At 36.7% G+C, this 26,189-nt stretch overlaps 2 protein-coding genes across 2 annotated transcripts; one reads left to right on the forward strand and one right to left on the reverse strand.

The window, feature by feature from the left end:
• Positions 1 to 1,065: 1,065 nt before the first annotated feature.
• LOC128212914 (uncharacterized) lies at positions 1,066 to 4,049 on the reverse strand. The gene is made up of 4 exons (XM_052918306.1): positions 3,913 to 4,049; positions 3,599 to 3,706; positions 2,894 to 2,995; positions 1,066 to 1,215 (listed from the first exon to the last, which is right to left on the reverse strand). The coding sequence occupies exons 1-4, from the start codon at positions 3,958 to 3,960 to the stop codon at positions 1,096 to 1,098; spliced, it is 378 nt and encodes a 125-aa protein (XP_052774266.1). The 5' UTR covers positions 3,961 to 4,049; the 3' UTR covers positions 1,066 to 1,095.
• A 12,454-nt stretch (positions 4,050 to 16,503) lies between these two features.
• Positions 16,504 to 22,333, forward strand: LOC128214335 (uncharacterized). Its single transcript, XM_052920757.1, has one exon. The coding sequence runs from the start codon at positions 16,772 to 16,774 to the stop codon at positions 18,467 to 18,469; it is 1,698 nt and encodes a 565-aa protein (XP_052776717.1). The 5' UTR covers positions 16,504 to 16,771; the 3' UTR covers positions 18,470 to 22,333.
• The last annotated feature ends 3,856 nt before the right edge of the window (positions 22,334 to 26,189 follow it).

A 26,189-nucleotide genomic window follows, 5' to 3' on the forward strand; every position in this document is an offset into this window, starting at 1 on the left:
GTTTCATTTTAAAGATTATTATTTTAAAAAATAAACATAATAATCATTTACAATTTATATATACATGTATAAGCGCAAGTGTCGTTTCAATGGTTCGGACATTGTCCAATAAGTTGACAATAGCGCAGATCACAGAGTGTACCTTGTTTTATTAGATAAAGAAGAAATAGCAATCTCTATGTCACACGATCAAATACTAGAAGAAGAAAAGCGAGAGGTATTTTTTGCTATTTGTTGCGGATTGCCTGCCAAATAAAGTCAGTTTGCCGGATGAAAAAATGAACATTTTATAAGCTTTCTCGAACTTGATCAGAATTATTGACTTTTTTGACGTCTGTACCGTCTGTACCGTCATCTTATCATTAATTTTCATGAAATGTCCATGAATAACGTGGGCGATATAAGGACTTCATAATCCTAATGATTGTTGCTTTATAGATTTATATAATGTAAAGAGTTTAAATTTTCATATTTTTAAATTAACATTTAAGATCGTAAACATGAACGTACATGAGTTTCCATTTACATACGAACCTTTATAAGCGTTGAGTAACATTGGTCATTATACGGATTATGGTCAACTGCAATAGGTCTGGGACATGACAAATTGCGGGTGACGAAAGAAGGTCTAACGTACTTAATTTACACTTAACTGAAACCTTACGTTTTTATTCAAAGTGTTTCAGCGTCCACGTAGTAATATAGGATGTGAGAAACGCTTAAAAATGCGGAAAGGCTAAAGAACGAGCCGATGCATTTAACATTTTTTGATAATATACGTGTACAAATGTCACAACTATGCGGGTGGCGGGGGGGGGGGGGGGGAGGGGGGGCGAGGATTTAACACTTTATTTTAAGTAATGTTATTAAGCGACCGTTTTAATGTTCGTCCTGTGAGCGCCGCAGACTAGTAATACGATCGTCCAGCAAGTCTCTAATGGGTAGTTTAAAGAAGGGCCTTCATTATGTCTATTATACTTTATTTCAACACTATATTTAAGCAACCATATGGTTTGGTTTGGTATGACTGTCGCAAACTATGCGATTGACGAAAGAAGGAGCAGAGGCATTTTACACTTTATTTCTGTTGTCTAATTAAGCGACCGTAAAGTAGTTCGTGATGTGAGCGCCGCAAACATGGACAACATGGGCGTCTAGATTGTCCTTGGTGGTCATTGTCTGGGTCCCAGTGCTGATCAAGCCGAGGGATTTCAGCTGAAATATCGAAATATTGTATTATTTTTTTATTATTATCAGGTAGGCCATCCATCATTAGAGTGCACATATGTGTAAATGCATTTTAGATTATTAACATCGAGCTTATTTCTATGTTTATTTTATATTTATTAACCTTTATATTATTTTTACATTGATTAGATTTTTAAAAACATTCTCATAACGCTACTAATATGATAATATTAACTAAAGGGAGGTAATAAAAAGAGGTTTACTATGATTGTAAAGCAATTATATTAATGTGTTTTTGTTCTATGATAACTTTATTCTTCTCCGTGAAAAATTTAAAAATATTCCAACTTATTATTTCATAACCTTTAAATGAAACTTTACCAGTAGCATTTTTTTTAAATCAATGATTGATGGCTCACCTTAAAAGCATAAAATTCTTAGAGCACGTGTTGCATTATGTTTCATTGTATTAAAGGGACTGTACACCAGATTGGCACCAAAAAGTTACGGATCTCAGTAACCAATCTCATACATACATTTACATAATTGCAAAACAAATACCAAAATGTAAAACAAAAATCGAGTCTGAGACCGGGTTCGAACAGGTGTTGCCGAAATTGCAGTCCAGTGTTGTATCCACTGTGCTACGAAGGCTTACTTTAAACAGTTGAAATATTTAAGCTATATACCTAACTTGGTAATATCACGTGATAACATCGACTAGCCAATCACGCATAAGGACTGAATTCTACTAGGTAGACATACCTAGTAATCTTTTTAATGGAAAAATACGAAAAAACTGCGAAAAATAAATTAATTGTAAACTATGTGGTACTTCAGTTAGTAAGTTTCAGTGCATTGTACACGTCGATACCAAGTTTTTGTCAGTTTCCCACAATTTTCTTTGTTTTCGCTATTTCATCATACGGAGTACAGCCCCTTTACAATTAAGAGTTTTTTCTCTCTTTGAAGGAAGTCCAGGTCGTTATTAAAATCTGGATGGTATGTCACACTCAATGTAAGAATGTCGGTTTCGTAGAAAGAACAAAATATTACAAATGGCATATTAAAAATGCAAAAACAACAACACAATAAACAATATAATATTGAGAACAATAAAATACTGTGGGGCGAATGTTCAAAGCTTCGTTAAGATTTGTCTTGGAAAGAGCAAATTTTTGCGTGAATGTCTGCAAACTTGTGATAAAAGATTGCTGACAAAAGATCAGATCGCAGAATTTCATATTTCCGTTCGAAAAATAATGTTTTCTGTCTTACTTACGGTTTAAGAAAAATGCATAAAACATTAGTTTTTGAACTTAAATATAAAAACCTGCGATCTAATTTTTTGTCAGCAGTCTTATATAACTGGTTTCCATGCATTTTCACAAAAGTCGGCTCGTTCCAAGACAAAATAGAGAAAAAAAGTTGTCAAAACGTTCAATCTGTGAGAGTGCAGCTTTAACAGGCTAGTTGTAAACTTTAGAAGTGAACTTTAGTTGTAACGTTTTGTATATACAATGATAACACATGCACGATGGAAACAGGTGTCTCAAACTTGGTTAGAAATACATCAGAGCACAAATGTGTCCTTATTAGTTCCAGAACAATTAAGATTTGAATGTCAACATCGATGACGTTTATAACCTTGTTAAGTTGAGAAAAGTTCTGCAAATCGGCTCTGAGCGTACAATACATGTTTTACCTCAATAGCCCGAAGGCCGGAGTCAGTGTGGACTGAGGTTTGCTCGGCATCAGACAGGGTGAGTATATAGCAGTTGTGTCCGGACGCCACGACCATCAAGTGCTGTTTAGGAGAGAAAAAAAACATCAGGATCATCATGCGATGTTTAGGAGAAAGAAATGCACCACGACCGTCATGTGCTGTTCATAAGAGAAAAAATGCACCACGACCATCATGTGCTGTTCATAATAGAAAATGCACCCGACCATCACGTGCTGTTCATAAGAGAAACAATGCACCACGACCATCATGTGCTGTTCATAATAGAAAATGCACCCACTTGCTGTTCATAAGAGAAACAATGCACCACGACAATCATGTGCTGTTTATAAGAGAAACAATGCACCACGATCATCATGTGCTGTTCATAATAGAAAATGCACCCGACCATCACGTGCTGTTCATAAGAGAAACAATGCACCACGACCATCATGTGCTGTTCATAATAGAAAATCCACCCAACCATCATGTACTGTTCATAAGAGAAAAAAAATATACCACGAACATCATGTGTTATGCATAAATGGGAAAAAATGCACCTCGACCATCATTTGTTGTTCAGGAGAAAACAAATGCAAAATGAGGTCACCAGGCGCCCAAAATCACATTCTAGTACATGGGATGCATTAAGCTTACATATAAAACGTCAAGAAAACACATACTTACAGTGCGTGGTTCATATGCAAACTTGTAGGTCTCGTGCTCTCCAGGCTCTAGGGTTGCGTGTGAGCCATGGGGCGCATGCGTCGGTTTAGGGGGCATAATGGTTGCCGCCTGGTAATAGACAATGTTTTGTATGGTGTACCAAGTGGCCCTGTTCTTTTAAATACAGCTGTAGCTATGAAATACAGCTGGGCTCAAATTTTACAGCTTTATCTATATTTGGACGTAAGCTTCAGCAATAAAAATGCATTTCAAAACATAAGCAACGGTAATAAAAGGATACCAAAACTTTAGCAACAGCAATATATAAATCATACCAAACCGCAAGTAATAGCAATCGCACAAAATACAGCTAGACGAAGCATTTTAGTGACGTCTGAAACAACTTTCTGTTCTAAAAGAAGTGTACAAATGTGAAGTGCTTATATAGTGTGAACTCCGAGTCATGCACGTAGTGTTTGTCTGATATGTTTGGTTTAAACCAGTTTAAGATCTAAATATAGAAGAATTGTGACTTTAAATTGGCACTTCTTTAATTTTTGGCCATACCAAATTCATTATGTGTTTATTTAAAAACCTTCGTCTGGCTGGTAGGTTCTGGGTTTTCCTAATTCTATAGAAATGAAATACATACAAAATGTAAATGTATAATTATATAAAACAAAAGGTGAATATAGCCCTATATTGCGCACTGGGGTAGCAAATAAATACTAAGTAAGTCATTGGTTACAAAAGAAGTCATTGGTTGCTAAGGCAAAAGCGGTTGCTAAGGAATTAAGTAGTTGCTATTGAGTTAGATGGTTGCTAAGCAGTTCAGTGGTTGAAATGAAAAACAAGTCATTGTCGAGGTAGTCAATGGTTAGTTAGAAACGTTTGTGGTTGCTAAGAAAGTTGATGGCTGCTAAGGGTGTCCATGGTTGTTAACGGAAGACATAGTTGTTTATAAAGCAAGCTGCTGCTAATGAAGTCATCGGTTTCTTCGGAAAATATTGCTCTCAAGGAAGTTTGTGGTTGCTATGGATGTTGAAGGTTACTACGGGAAGTGATAGATGCTATGGAAATGCGATGGTTTGATTATAGTCGGTAAAGGATTATTTTACAATTGTATACTAAACATCTCAGCTCAGGGAACTACTGTTATTGAAGAAAACAGTCTTAAATAATATTCTTATAAATAAGTGACCACCAGGACAGGGCCAGCACTTACCCTAGGAGAATGATTTAAACAAAGTTGGTTGGAAGCCACTACCCAATGCGATATGCCAAAGAACTTAGATCTAAGCTTTACAGTTTTGAAAGTAATTATTTGGGGCTGATATTTCCCTTATGCAACTCTAAATAAAACTAACCCTGTCCCCTGTCAGCCATAGTTTTGAAGACATCACTTGGAGAAATTTCGTAAAGGTTCAAACAAGGAATATTTCTATTGTTTTCTTGTATAACCATGTCAGCGGTGTATGATAAAAAGACTTTAAACGTTGTGTTTTTTTTTCGAAATAGTCATACAGTGAAAACTCGCTTTGTCGAACTTTGTTGTCTCGATGGCCTGGTTATGTCGAACTGTTTTCGAATGTTTTGAGTTGAGTTATTCGCTGTTCGTATTTCGGTTATATCGAATGTTCATTATCTCGAAGTAACGCTCGAGGTCCAAACGACTTCGAAATAAAGAGTTTTGATTATATACAATGAAGTCGCGCCCTTTGTTGCCATTTTTCTGACGAAACAGCATGACTTGGTAGAGGGTCACCGAAGGCACATTTCTGTGAATTTATTTAGAGTAGAATATTGACTACAGCCATACAGTGGAAACTAGTCACACCATGGCTTGGAATATGAAAGATGCCATTCACTTTCGTTTTCCTTGGCAACCATGCAGAGTTCTGCATGGAACCGGCTTTTTGAAGAGAACCAACATTTTTTATGAGTGTTAAGTACTGAAATAATAAAGCTGAATTAATATTAAAAAAGTGTATACGTATATCTTAATTCATGAGAAATTAAATATTTCGTAATTTGTGAGGCTCTGTCTTAGCAGTTGGTTGCTTCTGCGCACTGTCTCAAAGAGAATATGATCGGGGTGATCTCAACAGTTATTTCCCTTTTTAATACGTTACTGGTAGGGTTTGAACTAAAAACCTGACTCAAAACATAGAATCAATGTGCTATGCCTTTTTTCAGGATCCTACGACCCCTTCCGGCCCTTAATTCTTATCGTTGTTCTATATCTCAACACGCAGTGTCCTGAATGATAAACTCTATGTTCTAGCACATTAACAAAATATTTAAACGTTCTTCTAGAGTCGTTCTTCAATGTTAATCGTGTATATTTGAAGTGCATTGTGTCCGTATATGTATTAATTTGTATGGCAGTCTGTTTGTTTGTACATGTATTTCTTTGTACATCCGTACATGTATTTGTGTACGTCCGTACATGTATTTCTTTGTATGTGCGTACATGTATTTCTTTGTATGTCCGTACATGTATTGTTTTGTGTTTCCGTAGATGTATTTCTCTGAACGTCCATACATGAATTTCAGTGTTCTCCGTACATATATTTCTTTGTGCGTCTGTATAAATGTATTTCTTTGAATGCCCGCACATGTATTTATTCGTGTGTCCGTACATGTATTTCTTTGTATGTCCGTACATGTACTTCTTCGTGTGTCCGTATATGTATTTCTCTGTACATCCATACATTTATTTCTGTGTTCTCCGTACATGTATTTCTTTGTGTTCTCCGTACATGTAATTCTTTGTGCGTCCGTTAATGTATTTCATTGTGTTCTCCGTACAAGTATTTTTTGTATGTCCGTACATGAATTTATTTGTGTGTCCGTATATGTATTTCTCTGTACGTCCATACATGTATTTCTTTGTTCTCCGTACAAGTATTTCTCTGTACGTTCGTTCCTGTATGTCTTTGTACGTCCGTTCATGTATGTCTTTGTACGTCCGTTCATGTATTTCTGTGTATGTCCGTAGATGTATTTCTTTGTGTTCTTCGTACATGTATTTCGCGGTACGTCCATACATAAATTTCCTTGTGTATCCGTTCATGGTGTGTCCGTACATGTATTTTCTTGTATGTCCATAGATGTATTTCCTTGTGTATCCGTTCATGGTGTGTCCGTACATGTATTTCCTTGTGTATCCGTTCATGGTGTGTCCGTACATGTATTTCCTTGTGTATCCGTACATGGTGTGTCCGTACATGTATTTCCTTGTGTATCCGTTCATGGTGTGTCCGTACATGTATTTCCTTGTGTATCCGTTCATGGTGTGTCCGTACATGTATTTCCTTGTGTATCCGTTCATGGTGTGTCCGTACATGTATTTCCTTGTGTATCCGTACATGGTGTGTCCGTACATGTATTTCCTTGTGTATCCGTACATGGTGTGTCCGTACATGTATTTCCTTGTATGTCCATAGATGTATTTCCTTGTGTATCCGTTCATGGTGTGTCCGTACATGTATTTCCTTGTATGTCCATAGATGTATTCCTTGTGTATCCGTTCATGGTGTGTCCGTACATGTATTTCCTTGTGTATCCGTACATGGTGTGTCCGTACATGTATTTCCTTGTGTATCCGTTCATGGTGTGTCCGTACATGTATTTCTCTGTGTATCCGTACATAGTGTGTCCGTACATGTATTTTCTTGTATGTCCATAGATGTATTTCCTTGTATATCCGTACATGGTGTGTCCGTACAATTATTTCTTTGCACGTCCGCACATGTATTTCTTTGCGTGTCTATACATGTTTTTCTTTGTATGTCGGTACATGTATTTCTCTGTACGTCCGTATAAGTATTATTTCATGGGTCCGTACATGAATTTCTTTGTGTGCCCGTACCTTTGTCCGTACATGATCTTCTTTGTATTACCGTATTTCTTTGTGGTTCCTTACATGTATTTCTTTGTGTGTCTGTACATGTATTTCTTTGTACGTCCGTACATGTATTTCTTTTTCGTTCCTTACATGTATTTCTTTGTGTGTCCGTACAGATATTTCTTTGTACGTCCGAACATGTATTTCTTTGTACGTCCGTACATATTTTTCTCTGTGTGTCCGCACATGTATTTCTCTGTGTGTCCGTACATGTATTTCTTTGTGTGTCCGTTCATGTATTTCTTTGTATGTGTGTATATGTTCTTCTTTATACGTCCGTACATGTATTACTTTGTCCGTCCGTACATGTATTTCTTTTTCGTTCCTTCCATGTATTTCTTTGTTTGTCTGCACATGTATTTCTCTGTGTGTCCGTACATGTATTTCTCTCTGTGTCCGTACATGAATTTCTCTGTGTGTCCGTACATGTATTTCTCTGTGTGTCCGTACATGTATTTCTTTGTATGTCCGTACATGTATTTCTCTGTGTGTCCGTTCATGTATTGCTTTGTATGTCTGTATATGTTCTTCTTTATACGAACGTACATGTATTTTTTGTGTGTAGGTACATATATTTCTCTGTGTGTCCGGACATGTATTTCTTTGTGTGTCCGTACATATATTTCTTTGTGTGCCGGTACATATATTTCTGTGTGTGTCCGCAACTGTATTTCTTTGTATGTCCGCACATGTATTTCTTTGTGTGTCCGTACATATTTTTCTCTGTGTGTCCGCCCATGTATTTCTCTGTGTGTCCGCACCTGTATATCTCTGTGTGTCCGTACATGTATTTCTTTATACGTCCGTACATGTATTTCTTTGTATGTCCGTACATGTATTTCTTATGTGTCCGTACATGTATTTCTTTGTGTGTCCGTACATGTATTTCTTATGTGTCCGTACATGTATTTCTTTGTGTGTCCGTACATGTATTTCTTTGTGTGTCCGTACATGTATTTCTCTGTGTGTCCGTACATGTATTTCTCTGTGTGTCCGTACATGTATTTCTCTGTGTGTCCGTTCATGTATTTCTTTGTGTGTCCGTTCATGTATTGCTTATGTGTCCGTACATGTATTTCTCTGTGTGTCCGTACATGTATTTCTCTGTGTGTCCGTACATGTATTTCTTTGTGTGTCCGTACATGTATTTCTTATGTGTCCGTACATGTATTTCTCTGTGTGTCCGTACATGTATTTCTCTGTGTGTCCGTACATGTATTTCTTTGTGTGTCCGTTCATGTATTTCTTTGTATGTGTGTATATGTTCTTCTTTATACGTCCGTACATGTATTTCTTTGAACGTCCGTGCATGTATTTCTTTGAACGTCCGTGCATGTATTACTTTGTCCGTCCGTACATGTATTTCTTTTTCGTTCCTTCCATGTATTTCTTTGTTTGTCTGCACATGTATTTCTCTGTGTGTCCGTACATGTATTTCTCTCTGTGTCCGTACATGAATTGCTCTGTGTGTCCGTACATGTATTTCTCTGTGTGTCCGTACATGTATTTCTTTGTATGTCCGTACATGTATTTCTTTGTGTGTCCGTTCATGTATTGCTTTGTATGTCTGTATATGTTCTTCTTTATACGAACGTACATGTATTTTTTGTGTGTAGGTACATATATTTCTCTGTGTGTCCGGACATGTATTTCTTTATACGTCCGTACATGTATTTCTTTGTGTATCCGTTCATTTATTTCTTTGTGTGTCCGCACATGTATTTTTCTCTGTGTCCGTACATGTATTTCTTTATACGTCCGTACATGTATTTCTTTGTGTGTCCGTACATGTATTTCTTATGTGTCTGTACATGTATTTCTTTGTGTGTCCGTACATGTATTTCTTATGTGTCTGTACATGTATTTCTTTGTGTGTCTGTACATGTATTTCTTTATACGTCCGTACATGTATTTCTTTGTGTGTCTGTACATGTATTTCTTATGTGTCTGTACATGTATTTCTTTGTGTGTCTGTACATGTATTTCTTTATACGTCCGTACATGTATTTCTTATGTGTCTGTACATGTATTTCTTTGTGTGTCTGTACATGTATTTCTTTATACGTCCGTACATGTATTTCTTTGTGTGTCCGTACATGTATTTCTTATGTGTCTGTACATGTATTTCTTTGTGTGTCTGTACATGTATTTCTTTATACGTCCGTACATGTATTTCTTATGTGTCTGTACATGTATTTCTTTGTGTGTCCGTACATGTATTTCTTATGTGTCTGTACATGTATTTCTTTGTGTGTCCGTACATGTATTTCTTATGTGTCTGTACATGTATTTCTTTGTGTGTCCGTACATGTATTTCTTATGTGTCTGTACATGTATTTCTTTGTGTGTCCGTACATGTATTTCTTATGTGTCTGTACATGTATTTCTTTGTGTGTCTGTACATGTATTTCTTTATACGTCCGTACATGTATTTCTTATGTGTCTGTACATGTATTTCTTTGTGTGTCCGTACATGTATTTCTTTGTGTGTCCGTACATGTATTTCTTTGTATGTCCGTACATGTATTTCTTTGTATGTCCGTACATGTATTTCTTTGTATGTCCGTACATGTATTTCTTTGTATGTCCGTACATATTTTTCTTTGTATGTCCGTACATGTATATCTCTGTGTGTCCGTACATGTATTTCTTTATACGTCCGTACATGTATTTCTTTGTGTGTCCGTACATGTATTTCTTTATACGTCCGTACATGTATTTCTTTGTGTATCCGTTCATATATTTCTTTGTGTGTCCGCACATGTATTTTTCTCTGTGTCCGTACATGTATTTCTTTGTATGTCCGTACATGTATTTCTTTGTGTGTCCGTACATGTATTTCTTTGTATGTCCGTACATGTATTTCTTTGTGTGTCCGTACATGTATTTCTTTGTATGTCCGTACATGTATTTCTTTGTGTGTCCGTACATGTATTTCTTTATACGTCCGTTCATCTATTTCTTAAAATTTTCTTTGTACGTCCGTACATGTTCTTCTTTATACGTCCATACATGTATTTCTTTGTTGGGTCGTACATGTATTTCTTTGTGTATCCACATATGTTTTTTTGTGTATGTTCGTACATGTATTTAAGGATTGATTGTTATTTTCGTGCGTTCATGCAGTATGAACTCGGTGCTCGGCCGCGATTTTGCACATCCATGAATCGCGGTATCTTCCCCCTGCTTACAGCACATAAGGGCTACCGACCAATGAATGCTCATGGGGTAATTCAACGACAATTCGGAAGTGCCTACTCATTTTTACAGACTTTATTTCTTTTAATCAACACACGACCGTGAATTAATGGTTATACCATCTCAGAACATTGAATGTCTTCCTTATTTATAGGTGTTAAAGCCGAATGGTTTGTGTTTTCAAACAACAGGCTGAACATGCTTGATCTACTTGATATACAGTTACTTTTAACATTTGTTGACATTTTCACCGCATTGTTTGTCTTTGTACACCGGATATTGTCACTCTACCAAATACGTTCAACCAATTTTATTTTTCTTAGTAGAAACTTTTTATTTTTTAGTACAAAGGTGAAGCTGTCTACCCATTGAGGGGTCGTAAAACACTAGGAACCAGTGTTTTATTGCATGCAAAATGGTCAATCCACTATAGAATAGGAAATTTATTTAGTGGTGTCTAACCTCCAGGAAAAAAAATAAACACGCAGTAAGGTAAACCTGACACCCAATCATGCCGTTTCTTACAAAACATTGACCCTGAAACACATGGACGTAACAAGTGGACCAGCTCTGACATTGGATGAAACTTTCCCGCCAGACGCTTCAGAAATTAACAAGACGCCAAAAGAACGGAAACAAACGAACGCAATCGACATCTAAAAGGACAGAACCGAATGTTTTCCGTGAGATCGACGATCTCCTTTGTATGCCCCAGGCATAGTGTTACGTTTTGGCCACGCCGTTGTGCCCCGTTGCTGACAGCCACCATTTGGAGTTTCAGCCGGATGCCACGATATGTCACGCTGTCGCTTCGTTATAGTCCCGTTATGACACGATTAACAAATGATAAAGGATATCAGTCGGGTTATGCCTCGCTGTCGCCTCGCCGCCGTCGCGTTGTTACTGCAACCACGTTCTGCTTAAACTCGTCACGCACTGGTTGGCTGCCTAACTAAATGGTATGATTTTAAACAAAATCATCACTGATTTGACTTTCAGACGAGGTACATCTCCATTTTAAATAGCCAATGAGGCATGCCTACGGCCCAAATTGTCCAGGAAGACTCCACCCCACGCACCCCTGAACAGGAAAAAGATGTGGCTGCAGTGGTTTCAGCCCACCCAAGAGGCAGAGGCCGTGGAGCTGTAAAAGGGGCAGCGAGGAATTTTGCCATAACGAACATTTCAGTTGTACGAATCTATTTTAATCTAGCTCCAGCGATCAACATGGAAAATAGAATAACAACGGTTAGAATACAACCTACATTTTCAGCCAATGAGATTGCAGATAGGCAACCATTAAGTAGTAGGTTTAATCATTAAGAATTTCACATTCGTGTTTAAAGGCCCGCTTACTGCCAATCATCCGATACACACTCCCTGCGTCAGATTTCGCGTCGACAAAGTATCAGCCAATGAGGTTGTACTAAAGTCGCTACGCTCACTCCGCCCATTCTTAATCATTAAGAATTCACTTCATGTCATCTAACTAATCTATAACTTAAATGTTACTTAAATCTATGGTATAAGTTTGCGTTTAATTTGTAAGTAATTTGCGCAATGAAACTGGATCATGAATCGAAAGGGTTGCACTAAGTCCGAGCACAGAGTCAAACCTATTCGGAACACCTCGGCTATTTTTCATCAAAAACAACCTCGGGTGTATGACGGCTCATTAGTTGAAGAAATTTAAATAATAGTTTTAATTGATTGTAGTGTTTTAACGTGTATTTTGTATAACTAAGCATAAATTGATTGCCCGTAAAGTGTATTATTGCATAAATAATTAAGATTCCCAGAGGGTAGCCATTAAATTTGACTACTGAATTGAAATAAATATGCGATCTACTTGCAGCGTGGTTAAATGAAAATAATTCTGACATTGTGAGCAATCCATACACACCCGTGGCTGTTTTCGGTGGAAAATGGCCGAGGTGTTCCGAATGAGTCAGACCATGCCACACTATCTGCTGGTGAGGAGACGTTGCGTTTCAGTTGTTAAAGTTGCCGCCTATCACTTGTTGCATGTCGCCAGGTACTCGGGTTGACCTGGTGGTTGTTGTCCTCCTCGTCAACCAAGCCATTATGCTCATGTACGAAGCGAACCCTCATGCTGATGTGCAGAAAAACGCAGGCGAGAACGATTGACGCAACTGTTCTCGGATTCTGCTTCAACGTGGTGAGCAGAGTGTAAAGCTGTTGGTCCGTATACAGAATGCATTCTTTAACATTCTCCTAGCTCGCGAAAGGTCGATAGATGAAGATCTTTTCATGGTCCATGTACCGCCTCGAGGAATGGTTCCATCAGCAAGGTCTTAAGTGCGAACGCCTTTTTCATCAATGATGGAGTAGGGGCTGTCCCTGTCTTGGTGATGTAAACGGTCTTTTTGACGCCATCCGGCATGGTCGGTGACGATGCGGTCTCTGAGGCCACAGGTACTCCATATCTGCGTATCGGAACAGTAGCCAGGGCAGCGAACGTTGACCCACTGGAACTTATGGTCAGCGTTTACCAGAGTCATAAGGTCGATTTAGTTGTACCCCAGATGTTAAACTACGTGGATTCGCCCTTGGTTTATTTTCTTTTGGTCACGTGCTTCCAGTTTAGCGCACCGATAACATGTGAATACTGCCACCTGTTTTTGAATAGTTTGGCTGCCACTCGCCACTTGTCTTGTGGACTTGAGTACTCTGTTACGATGGCATCCAAACTTTTTTGACCATGTAGTTCATTGCATGGTAACTGTCTCTAGTGACAATGTGACGCAACTTTCACACCAGGTGGCAGGGCCTTCTGAAACCAGCTGTCCTTCTTTATTATTTTGGTCAGCATTTCCACTTGCTCCTGGAATAGGCGGTCTCAACTCTGAGGAAGTTTAGGAAGGCGGCCACATCCTTCCTCCTCAGTTCTTTCAAGAGTTGGTGGTACTGGCCAAAACCCTCACATGACCGGAGCAAGTTCCTGTAGAACACGATGCGCCAGGCTTGTCTCCCCTTCTTCTGATATCCTCTTTCCTGAGGAGCAGCAACATATTTTGCAGCATGTCTTAGGCCAGGGCTAGGAAAGCATTCTCCAGTTAGAGACCCATGGTAAAGGTTCAGCACCTGCTCTTAGCAAGAACACAAATGATTTTAGGTCCTAGATGGAGTGGTATATATGGAGTCTCTGGCAGATTTCGCCGCGACAGAGAGTATCCAAAGGTACCACAACATACCAGCAACGTAGCACAATGTCGAACAACGTAGAACATCGTAGTAAATCGTTGAACAATGCAGAGCATCGTAGCAAAACGTCGAACAACGTACAACATCGTAGCAAAACGTTGAACAATGCAGAGCATCGTATCAAAACGTCGAATAACGTACAACATCGTAGTAAAACGTCGAACAACGCAGAACATCGTAGCAAAACGTCGAACAACGTAGAACATCGTAGCAAAACGTTGAACAACGCAGAACATCGTAGCAAAACGTCGAACAACGTAGAACATCGTAGCAAAACGCTGAACAACGTAGAACATCGTAGCAAAACGTCGAACATCGTAGCAAAACGCAGTAAAGTACTTCAACAACTTACAACGAATCATAGCTGTACACAGCGATAAAGTAGAAAGGCGCCGCACAACGTGTCAACAAACGCAATAGATCACGATTTTGCTTCGTTTAACTACGGTCTTTCAAGATCTAACCACATGTCTAAATTTAAATTTCCTGTTCACGATTTGTCACGTTTTAGCCACGTTGCTATACGTTTTCCGGCATTGTAGCCACGATTCCCAATGTAGCTAAGCGTGGCGACCGAAACGTGACACTATGCCTTGGACATCATGTTCATCGGCTAGATTCGGCAGGGAGGCAACTCGCGCGAAGCTCATGTTAGCTCTAGAATGGAATTAACCTTCCAGCAATGCAAACGATATACGTGATATACTTAGATGCGGCTATACATGTATTCATAACAAATACTTCATTTTAGTCTGAATTCAAAAGACATACTCTTATAAGCTACATCTTAAGTCATTTCCTAGCTTTGAAGTTAATTATCTCACTGGTCATATGATATAATATAACATAATAATACCTTTACATTATATTAAAATTACTGCAAATACATACTTTGGTATTAAAAACACTTATAATAATTCTCTATAAATTTGACTTCGTGTTAAGTTAAGAAATAAATTTGACTTCGTGTTAAGTGAAGAAATGGCTTATAAAGCTATTTTATGAATATCAACCCAGGATTCGCCACTCGTATCTTGACATTGGGAGAATCAATTAAATAATGCACCAGTCAATTGTAACCACGCCACCCCCCTCCAGGTCCGGGGAATAGCGGGGACTTTGACTTTCGGTCCAGCCAACCCCGGCTAAAATCCCCGCCCTGCAGGGACGAACAGATGATAAAATCCCCGCCAAATGCCCCCGCAACCCCAGGGACCCTAGGTAAGCCCCATTCCCCGCTATATTTAAAGCGAAGCAAAACCACCACATTCACCCGGCACTGCGGGGCCACCTGAAAGGTAAAACCACGGCCCATTTCCCCGGCTATCCCCGGTATACCACCGGACCTGGGGGGAGGGGGGGGGCGTGGTTACAATTGACTTGTGCATAAGTGTACCGAATAATGATCTTACCCTGTGATAATTTGAATCGAAATGATCCTTTATAAAATGTGACAATTTCTTAAATTGAGAACTAGGCCCCCCTCGGAGCTCTCTTGTTTTTCGGAGCTCCCTTGTTTGCCCAAGTTATCGTTTCGATATTAAAGACATTCATTATAGACTTCATGAATATACAAACGATTTTATTCCCACGTGTTTTGAATTTCACTTTCATAAACTTGATTTGTAAGAGAGTCTTTCTTAACTGTTTAATGTTAAACATGATTTCAGACGATCCTTGTTTGTTTATTTTGTCAGCCTGAAAGCCAACGCACTTTGACTATGATTAAGCCTTATTTTTGGAAATCATTTTCTTCCTATTGTTACAGAAATATACTGTGAGTTTACTTACTCGATAGATAAACAAATGACAACGTATTCTTTAAGCTTCGGTAATTCTATTGTGGGACGACTGACCTCTTTTTGAAATAAAGAAAATAAAGAAAAACAAAAACAAGTAAAGAATTCACGCCTACGGTGAACCAATATTTGCCCAATGACTAAACTTTGTGGGCTGGTCAAGTGTAAATCCTAAACACTGTCGATAAACACGAACATATTGTAACCTCTTTTATGATTTATGTGGCGTTTTTTTTGTCTTAGTTGATAAATTACGAAAACAATACAATTCAATTTAATTTAGAAATGTTATTTAAACAGAAATGGTATTTAATGGATTTTATCTAATAAGACAGATTTTAAGCAAATTCTCGGCATGGCGTTCTATGACCGTTGGTTAGTTTAAATCAGTTGAAAATTGTTACAGAGACTGCATATGATACAACTGTATGTTGAAAGTGAAAGAAGGCAGATGATAAAGATATTAATTCTGCTATATTTACCGTTTCCAACCGGAAGCGACATTAATTTTGATGAATTTCATACTGTTCTGAATTGAAATCTTTTCACTTCGGTAGAAATAACAAGTAAACGATACGCAAGTATGTATGTACACATCTAAACTTCATAATTTAAATCAAGTATAATATTTTAAATACCAAGACTATGTATAGAAGAGAGTAGGCATTATATTTGTTGCTTAAATAATTTGTCAGCGTCGCTGAGTCACAGGACTACAATTTAAGTTGCGCCTTATCGACAGTGCAATGTTGTGAAGCCAGCGAAGAAAGCCGATTGCAAACCAAATGAAGCGGATCCGGATTGTATTTCCGCCATTATTGTAAAACTTGTTCAACGGGTATTCAAATAGCAGACGACAGTCGAATACTGAATAGAGCAGGTAAATACAGTGAATATACTACACCTGAACGGATTTAAGAGGTGAAATATAACGTAGAATTGTTCAGACGTGACCGTTCATGTTAAATTGTTGTCGTATTAGATAAATATATGGTGAATAATACATAGCTTGGAATGTTTGTGATAATTTGTTTCTGATTTGTGGATTACGAATTAAAATCAATGGCTTCCAACGGAGAGGCGATGTCCCACCCTGTATGGGGGACAGAACAAGTGAGTTTGAAGGATTTTTTGATGACCTATGAAGTGCCAGGTATTTCTAAGGTTGTTAAGGGACAGTTTATGAATATCGGGGCATCCAAATTCAGTCCTTTGAAAAAGCTTCACCAGGATGTGCTGGTACACTCGATTAAAACTGGATTTAAGATACTGGGTCACAGTGTTGCTCGCATTGATAGCCGGGACAGACGGACACACAAGCTGGTGGCGCTTGAGCAACGTTTGTCCATTCCAGTGACCTACAAAGGTTGGTTCGAGCTTGTGTCTGAGAATGGCAGATCTGCAAAGCCTATTGACACTGTTATGGAACTAGCGAGGCAGTTTCCTACCGTCAACAATGTCCTTGTGAGACAGAATGTCAAAGCTTATTTGGTCAACGACCGGGATGGAAAGATGACATTTGATGCAACCAAAGTGGTGATAGCCGGAGAGCAATTGAAAATTATAGGTGACTATACTATTGACACCCCGGTCAGTTTACCAGGCAAGGTTCGGTTATTGAAGTGTAAAGACATTAAGGGCGATGACCTCTATCTCAGTTTTGACCAAACTGGACTGTTTACTCCGATTGCAAGTGCGACAGACGTTGCTGGAGTTTTCCTTATAAAGGATATTATGCACCGATTCCGCTTGCCTCTGACAGTCAAACTAATCCAAGGAGTATGGCCAAAGGTAGACTCTAATAGGTTCACGGGATTAATAAGACTAGACTGGGCTTATACGGATGAGAATGCCTTTGTTTGCCCACTGGATAGAAATGTTCCCAGGATATTTCCCATTCCAACAGAGGTCAACCTAAGACTAGTTTCTGCTGTGAATAACGAGGAGTTGAAAGCAAATGAGGCATATACAAACATTATGGTGAAGTGTAACCGTCTGATTGCGAACTATCACAACACTATACATCTGATAATATCTGTGCCCGAGAGCGCAATGAAGACTAAAAGCCACACAATGGCCAACATCTACTCCGATACGAATACAAAAGTTACCGCACCTGCCAAGCCCTCCAGTCAAATGAAACGATCGAAAAGTAAAGAGGATATTTTGTTAGACGAGTTGGACGACCTTTATGGCTACCTTCGAGAGGGCAAACAGCCACCAGTGGAAAAATTCACTCGGACACGTGATTCTGACGAGGAAACGTATTATGAGGAACCGGAATTCGAACCGATGACCAAGTTCAAGTCTCGTCTGGCAATGCTTGACCGTGGGGATGTAGTGGGAAGTCAGAAAAACGCCAATTACAGTTTCGTGGATCCAAGGTCCGGCTTTGATGCAAATCACAACCGCCTAAATCTTAACGGGCGCCTCCACGACCGGGACTCTCCTCCGGAGCTTCCGCCGAGGCCTTACAAACGCGCAGACTCCGCCCCACATATTCAATCCCTCGTTGTACAATCCAACGGTCGGGCAAGCCCCGCGGGATCTGGGTCAAGCCCAGTTCAGCAAAAAATTGTGACTGTTCATAAGACGAAGCAATCGTTTCAGAGACGGATTTCTAAGGAAAGTTTGGGCAACTCAAAGGGTAGCCGGAGTAGTGATGAAAAATACTCAGACTCGAAAGAAAATCACAGTTCAAAAACAGGATCTTCAAAACAAATCGGTCGAAAAAAGTCAATGCCATTATTGTATTTATAGCGCTAAGGTTTGGATATACTAGTACAGTCGAACCCCGTTGGCTCGAACTCACTTAGCTCGAAGTTCTCCGAGGCTCGAACTTGATGTTAAAGACCGATTTCTTTTACTGAATGTAAGCATTCCCGCTTGGCTCGATCTTTACGAGGCTCGAGGTATTTTCGCCGGTCCATGGGAGCTCGAACCAACGAGGTTCGACTGTACTAGTAGTTTGTTCCAGACTGAAAATTGTTATGGTAATCTTGCTTTGTCGGCCGAATAAACCAGATGATCATTAAATAAGCTGTTCAGATACATGTATAATGCAGTGTGTTCTTTTAAAAGACATTGAAGTGCCAAGCATGTTAAACTATATTTTTATGTGGTATGAGAGGTGTGGTTAAACACAATGGTTGCATTTATTATATATTAAGCATCCCTGGGGGCAATTTCAATAAAGATCTTAGTCAATCGTAGACGTAAATTGAAAATATCTTATGTCATAATACGTTATTTTGCTACATATTTGTGTTAAAGATGCACTCTTATTCCCAAATAAGATTTACCACAATTAATAATATTGTTTTAACATTCCAAAAAGGATGAATAAATGTCGAAAACAATGGTTCATATGAAGGATACCGAGTTTAATTTGAAAGAAATGAGCATAAAACACGGTACTTCTACCTTATGAGACCACAGTAAATCGCAGTAAATCTTTTAGCATTCACCAAACATTTAATATCTTTGCGTTTGCTGCTATTAAATACATGGTTACAATTTTGTTATCAGTAATTAATATTTTCCATAATTGCATTATTAAGTAAGAATTTGAAGGTTTATCAGTCAAAATTGATGTTTGCTATACATATGTATGCATTGATTTTGAATAAGAGTGTCGCTTTAATTGAACTTGAGCCAGTATTAATTTTTTTTACCATTTGTGACGTTTATACAGTTTTAAGATAATTAAAGTTAGGACTAAAATTCTTTAGTGAAACGCTCCCCAGTTTCGAACACAAATATGAACATATATGCTACTTATTTAAGGGAAGAAACAAGTCTCCATGAAATATTTTGGGCGTATGACTTTATGTTCAAATCATTGTATACTGCATACCTATTCATGCAAGCAGTTTGATTTAAGATCTTAGCTAACAGTAATAACTTTATATCACACAAAAAGTAAATCTGACAGCCAAACAACTAAGTTGAGTTCGAAAGAATGCTCACGTCTCTGTAGTTCTAAAACTTAAAAGCTATCTGACTACATTTTATTTAATTGTTGAAAAGTGTTTGCATAAAATATATGGCTTAAGACAGGATACAACTGACAATGCGACGTGTGTTTAATTGAATGGTAAGATCTTACAATTGCTGTCACTTTAAATATATAACTCGAGCATAATAATATTTGTTGAAGGCTATTACATAAACTGTGCCTGAGTCAGACATTAATGGGAAATAGCTTAATGCACTTAATTACAGCAATTAAAATAGTATTAATGGCCAGTTTAAGGTATTAGTTTACATACTAAATTGCCAAAATGTTGCTTGCTTGCAAAATGAGCCGTTCAGCCAAGCAGTACTTAGGTTATTTTTTATAAGTAAAACGTTTCATTTTGAGTACTAATAATATTCTTTCAAATGCTCTATTTTTACTTCAATTAACCCGCATTCTTTAGGCGTTTGTAAATCAGTTTATATTTATTTATATATGTATATAAACGCCTAATTTATATGAATAATTGCATGCATACTGTAACACATGTGATGATTAATTAATTTGATTGCATTTAATGTGTATTTTAAGTCTGTGTGGCTGTATAATTTGTTAGATCGTCTTAATGGATAGAAGTTTTTGTGCGGCAGAAAATGAAGAAAAAAACCAAGATGGAATGTTGATATTTTGAACAAAGTTGACATTTTTTGTAACAACAAAAGATAGCGTGCACGATGAAGAAAGTTATACTTGAAATCTACGACTTCTTTTAAGACAAATTGCACTATATCTTATGAATACATAGGATTACATTATGCGAAAAATGATGAATGGAAATATGCAGCTAATCCATCAAGACAACCTTACTTCATGTTACAACATACAAATTATCTTTAAGTATAAAGTATCAGGAACAGAGCGGATTAATTATTACTCGGTTTAATCTTTAACCATCATATATAGTATTGATCATTTGGCCGTTCATCAGATCGATGACATTCTTTTTGTGACAGCTGGGTTTTTATTGTGTATCAGGCATTTAATTAACTTATCCATTGATCTAATAGAAATAACAAATTACTGGCCTAGAAGTCGATATTTCTTGCAATAGTTTTGAATGAATCGCGGTCAGTATTGCTTTAAGATGATGATTTATTAATTAATTGATGAATAGGTTTTGAACACATCTTATTTCAAAGAAATGAGTTCCTGTCTGAATATCAATATATAAAATACAAACCAGATATATAAAGGCCAATGTTAAGACGTTAAAGAATCATTCGGGGTTTAGTTCAATTTTCCATTCTTACTCTTCTTTTCACATTTAAAATCGGATTCAATTATTAAATACACACTTGCAAAGAGTCCATGTATGAACGAAAAAATACTTTCTTTCAAATCTTAGCAGTTTAAAAATCACAACCTTTTAATACTTCCCCTATCTGATTGGAACTAGAAAATGCTTGATAAACATTCTTGGAGTTATCGAAGGTTTTCTCTGTGAAATAGAAATGAATTTTTAACAGCATTTTATTTATTTATTTTATTGAAATTACATTTTTTGTCAAGCGTATTTTTTCAACAGAAATATACTTGTCTATCCAGTTGTTATTTACAAAAATTGAATACACAAAAATCGTTATTCAAACCTGCAATTAGTCATTTAATTTCGTGAGTAAATTGCACTGAAAACTTGAAGTAATATTCTTTTCACATGAGTGTAGAATTACAAATAGTAGAGAAAATAATCAGTTTAACATAGTTCTTTATTATTTTAGCTTGGTAACACAAGCAGGGAGAACGCGGTCAATTTTCAAACTTTGTAATGAAATTCAATCATGTAATGTAAACTCTTTGAGTTGAATAATTCAGAAAGAAAAAGGAAATAATTGGATTATTGGCCACTTTGTGGTAGAAATAACAAACGTTCACACAAACCCATGTTTAACTTTCATTTGCAACTTATTTGTATTTTTTTATTTAGGCTAACTTTGTGGTTCAAACTCTTAAACCTTTCTCTATGAAAAAAACTATGTGGTTTCAATTGCTTGTTTTTGAAACAGATCACAATAGTTGTAAATCTCTCTTACTGTTGTATAATAATTCTACCTTATTCTTAAAGGCCTAGTTTAAGCCTTCTATAAGTGCCCCCCCCCCCCAAAAAAAAAAAAAAAAAAAAAAAAAAAAACAACAACAAAAAAACAACAAAAAAAAACACACACACACAAACAAAACACAAAAAAACAACAACAGCAACAAACAACTGTGTATAGTACACAATTTCGGTTTATTGATCTTTATCTACTTGCCTTGATCCCTCTTATCAGATCTCCGATCTGAGTATCTTACTGTGCAGTTTTAGAAGATTTATTATAGAAATGGCAGTGAGTCAATAAACGAATACACAGGAAATTGGCCCCTATTGTGACACAAGTGCAATTTGCAGGAGATGCACAGCAGGGGATTATCATGCTAAACATTCCTTAAACTAGGCCTTTAAGAGTATAACACTTCCTTCTTGATCAATTAAACAGTTTACTGATGCATGCTGTTATCGAACAAAGTATTTTAAATACGATGTTTTGTTTATGAATGGTGTTTTTCTGTTATCATATTTGTATAGTTTATGTTTTTAACAAATACTTATAATAAATTCTTTAAATATACTGATTTGCTATTTGTGATTTTATTATAACTTGTAACTTTCGGAAAATATCTAATACAGCAAATATAAATTAATTGCTAGAATATCATCAAATTTGGTTTTAAATTGAGGCAGGGGTGACATTTTATTTCTTATTTTCTTAGACGAACTACGAACAAGATAGAAACATTTCACCTATTTATAATGTGAATGTAATACATCGATACCGTTGGTATGAATAAATACCGTTTCCGAACAGTATCGGGCCGATACGCAAATACAGATCCTTGTTCAAAATTTTTGAAGAAATAAGATTTATTGGGCCGCAGTAGAAAGAGGAGGCGGGCGGGGATGAAAATCTAGCAATTAATTTATAGTCGCCTTAGGTGTATCAATTACAACAGCGTATTTTGAAACCAAGCATGCGAAGAATAATTTAGATTTATGTATATGGCGATGTGACTAATGCTCAAATGCTGGATGCGACATAAAAATCAAACGAACGTGACAAAATCAAACAAGAATACACGAAACGCGTTTCCACTTTAAAGAATATATAACTCTTAAAGATGCCCTCTTACTCCCAAACAAGATGTACCACAATTAATACACTTGTTTTAATTTACCGAAAATGATGAATAGATATCGAAAACAGTGGTTCTTTTGAAGGATATTGTGTTTTATTTGAAAGAAAGGTGCAGAAATCACGGTATTTCTACATTAAGAGACGATAGTTGATCACTGTAAATCTTGTAAGACCCACCAGTCAATTTATATTTGTCCGTGTTCAGCTATTAAAAGGTTAATCGCTAAAATATTATGTTTGTTATTCATGTGTATGTATTGAATTTAAATACGAGTATCACTTTAAATGAGTTCTTACAGTCTCAATCCGAACAAATGGTGGAATAAAAACTTGAATTGTCCAATAAAATTATCTGGTCTTCTTCTCTCTAGTAAATCAAACATTGCAAACATCATGAAATATCCATGGTACATCTTTAAGTAACAGTCATTTTGTTCAGTGGAAAAGGACTAGACCTCTTGTCATGATTCCTAATTCTCTAAAGTCTTAGTTCAAACTCAAGTGGCAAAACTGCAAATCTTCATTTCATGGTACCTTGCTTTCTAGTTAAGGTTTGATGGGGAAATTTGCTTTTTTTATTGCAATTTTGAACTTGTACAATTATTGACATCTAATGAGTATTTGTAATTAAATAAAAGTGGCTTTCTGAGTCCGTGTACAGACTTGGAATTGGGACTGTTCGAAACCGGCCCCAGGGCCCATATGAACTAACATATTGAGTCTGAATTTGAGAGTTCGTGTCAAAATGAGAATTATTGAATGAATAAAAGGTGTGTTGAAATGATTCAGTGCGATTTTGTAAATAATGGTAACTCGTGTTATTTTTAACATTTACAGCAACTTTCGCCTTCTTTGCTTGAGAAGTAGCAATTTTGAATAGAATTTAAGATTTCAACTTTTGTGTCTGGCTCATATATCACAAAAATACTTAAGTCATTTCTCGTAATCAGCTCATGTTACCACAATTTCGAAATAGTATATGTTTACTCTTTTAAAAAACGCATTCTCTCATATAGTATTTTGAAAAAAAAAAATATTTGTTCAATATTTTATAAACAAAATTGTTCGAGAGCAAAAATTGTACTCGAGTTCAATTTATTATTTTTCTAGTTATTTCTTAACAACATGTTGTCTTTCAGAAATTAAATTCTTAAGAATAACGTGCAATGCTGCTTGTGGACATAATGCACAAGAGAATGCGCTTTAAAGGGTCTCGTTTATGTTAGGGACCGAAAATTCCGGCAATGCATCTGAAAACACTTATTTTTATCGTATGTTTACTATATAATAACAAAATTGCTGAACATGCAATTATAGTATAAAACGTATTTTGGAACCCACGCCGGTAAAGTAAAGAACATAATAGAAAACATACGTCTTAATCACAAGGACATCGTGACTTATACATATTTGATGGATATTTTGACCTTTTAACAATACATTGATAACATCACGCGATAATGTCAATCAACCAATCGCGCAACAACGAATCGCTTAAAGCCGTAATTAACGCTTAAAGGACGTTATTTAAGTAAATATATACTTATGCTGAAGGTTTCCAGCTTTTGTTATCTAAGTTTTATCACTCCTAATGATTTCTAACACTATTTTTTTGTCAAATAAAACATGAGCGAGTCCATTTAAAAGAGTTAAAAATTGGTAATTTTGAATTACGTAATGTTGGTATAATTTATGGAAGAACGCGTTGAGCATCGAATTGAGAAATGACTTGGTATGTTCGCGATATTGGGGCCTCCATATATATTTGAGCTACAGTAGTTTTAAAACTATAATTTCCTACCTCTTACATAATGTTTTGATGATGTATAGGGATCAAGGCCAAATAAAACCGAAAAGAAAAATAACGCCATAAGATAGTAAACATTACACAACATGTCAAATATAGTCGAGATAAAGTGGTAAGTACGAAAGACAAGACGTCAACCCATTGTCAATATTTAATGGTTTCGCACCTCGCATATATAACCCCCTGTATTCTTAATGGAAATGATGTTTTTGGCTGAAACACCTGATGGTATAACACGTCTGTGATTACGGAAGTTTTGTTTGGTAACGTATTCCATTACGCCATAAAGATGCCAAATAGTTATGAAATGGCACTCTTGCGCATAGTTATCATCTTTCAAGTTTTATTGACGCACAACCGATAAACATTTAAATGGACCTGGTAGACATGACATATTATAATATAAAGAAACTAAAAAAAGCTTACGGTAACAAATTTTTACAAATTTTATTTAGTAAATTAATGTCATAAATTTATGCCAGAAATTAGCATTGCAATAAACATAGTATGCATATTAAGAAACATTGATTAACTTTAAAGCACTCTCACAAATTGACAGTTTTGACCTTTAAAAAAATGTCTCGGAATCAGCTCATTTAAAAAATCGGTCTCTTCAATTCAATTCAAGATAACTCGCAATAGACAAGATCTAAACCGATAGGAAAACTGGAAATTCATTTTTATTGAAGCGTAAGAAACGCTTAAGACATAAAACATCAATCTTCATACGTAAATATGAATACTGCGATCTGCTCTTTTTTCAGCAGTCTTATATCACTGGTTTGCAGACATTAACGCAAAAATGGCTCATTCCAAGACAAAAAAGTTGTCAAAAAAATCAATCTGTGAGAGTGCAGCTTTACGCATGTATTTATAGTGAATTTCAACACATCAAGAGGGGTACATTGCTAACATTATATTTCATGCAGTTACACAACTTCAAAACCATGTTACATTCTGGAGTTAATTTTATAAAACGTTAAAATACCAATAGATTTGGTGTTCTATTAATATTGTTATCCGTGAAACGCCTTCCTTCTATACTGAAATAATTACACTCTAACAAATAACGAAACCAAGGCGACCCGGGTTCGATTCCCGGCCTAGCCCAGCATGTGAGTTTGGTAAGTGGTCACCAAGCCGAACAAGTGGGATTTCTCCGGGCACTCCGGTTTCCCCACAACACAAGATCACACGCTCGCGCATCATCGTGCCAAGGAGAGCGACTTAGTTTAAGTTATTATAACTTTCTTCACAATCGTTGAAAAACATGATTAACCTAAACAATGAAATTTGTCCCCAAATCATTATCACGAAAATGGCATTTTTTTCATTTAGTTTTATATTCAACCAACTAGCATCTTCGACTGACAAAAATGGACATCACCCTTATATTAAAAGATTGTAATTAACTTATTTTGATGTTTTGGGGTGAAAAACACAACAATTTTATGTTCGTTCCATCTCTCTGTGTCATGAAGTTTC

Source organism: Mya arenaria, chromosome 13 (genome assembly GCF_026914265.1).
Source record: "Mya arenaria isolate MELC-2E11 chromosome 13, ASM2691426v1".
Classification (NCBI taxonomy): Eukaryota; Metazoa; Mollusca; class Bivalvia; order Myida; family Myidae; genus Mya; species Mya arenaria.

What these genes read in the sequence shown, in the direction of transcription:
- LOC128212914 (XM_052918306.1), bottom strand. Translation starts at nt 3,960, where the DNA reads ATGCTTCGTCTAGCTGTATTTTGTGCGATTGCTATTACTTGCGGTTTG. An exon ending in TTGCATATGAACCACGCACT is followed by an intron (nt 2,996 to 3,598) that starts GTAAGTATGTGT and finishes TCTCCTAAACAG; the next exon opens with CACTTGATGGTCGTGGCGTC. An exon ending in CCGGCCTTCGGGCTATTGAG is followed by an intron (nt 1,216 to 2,893) that starts GTAAAACATGTA and finishes TCGATATTTCAG; the next exon opens with CTGAAATCCCTCGGCTTGAT.
- LOC128214335 (XM_052920757.1), top strand. Translation starts at nt 16,772, where the DNA reads ATGGCTTCCAACGGAGAGGCGATGTCCCACCCTGTATGGGGGACAGAA.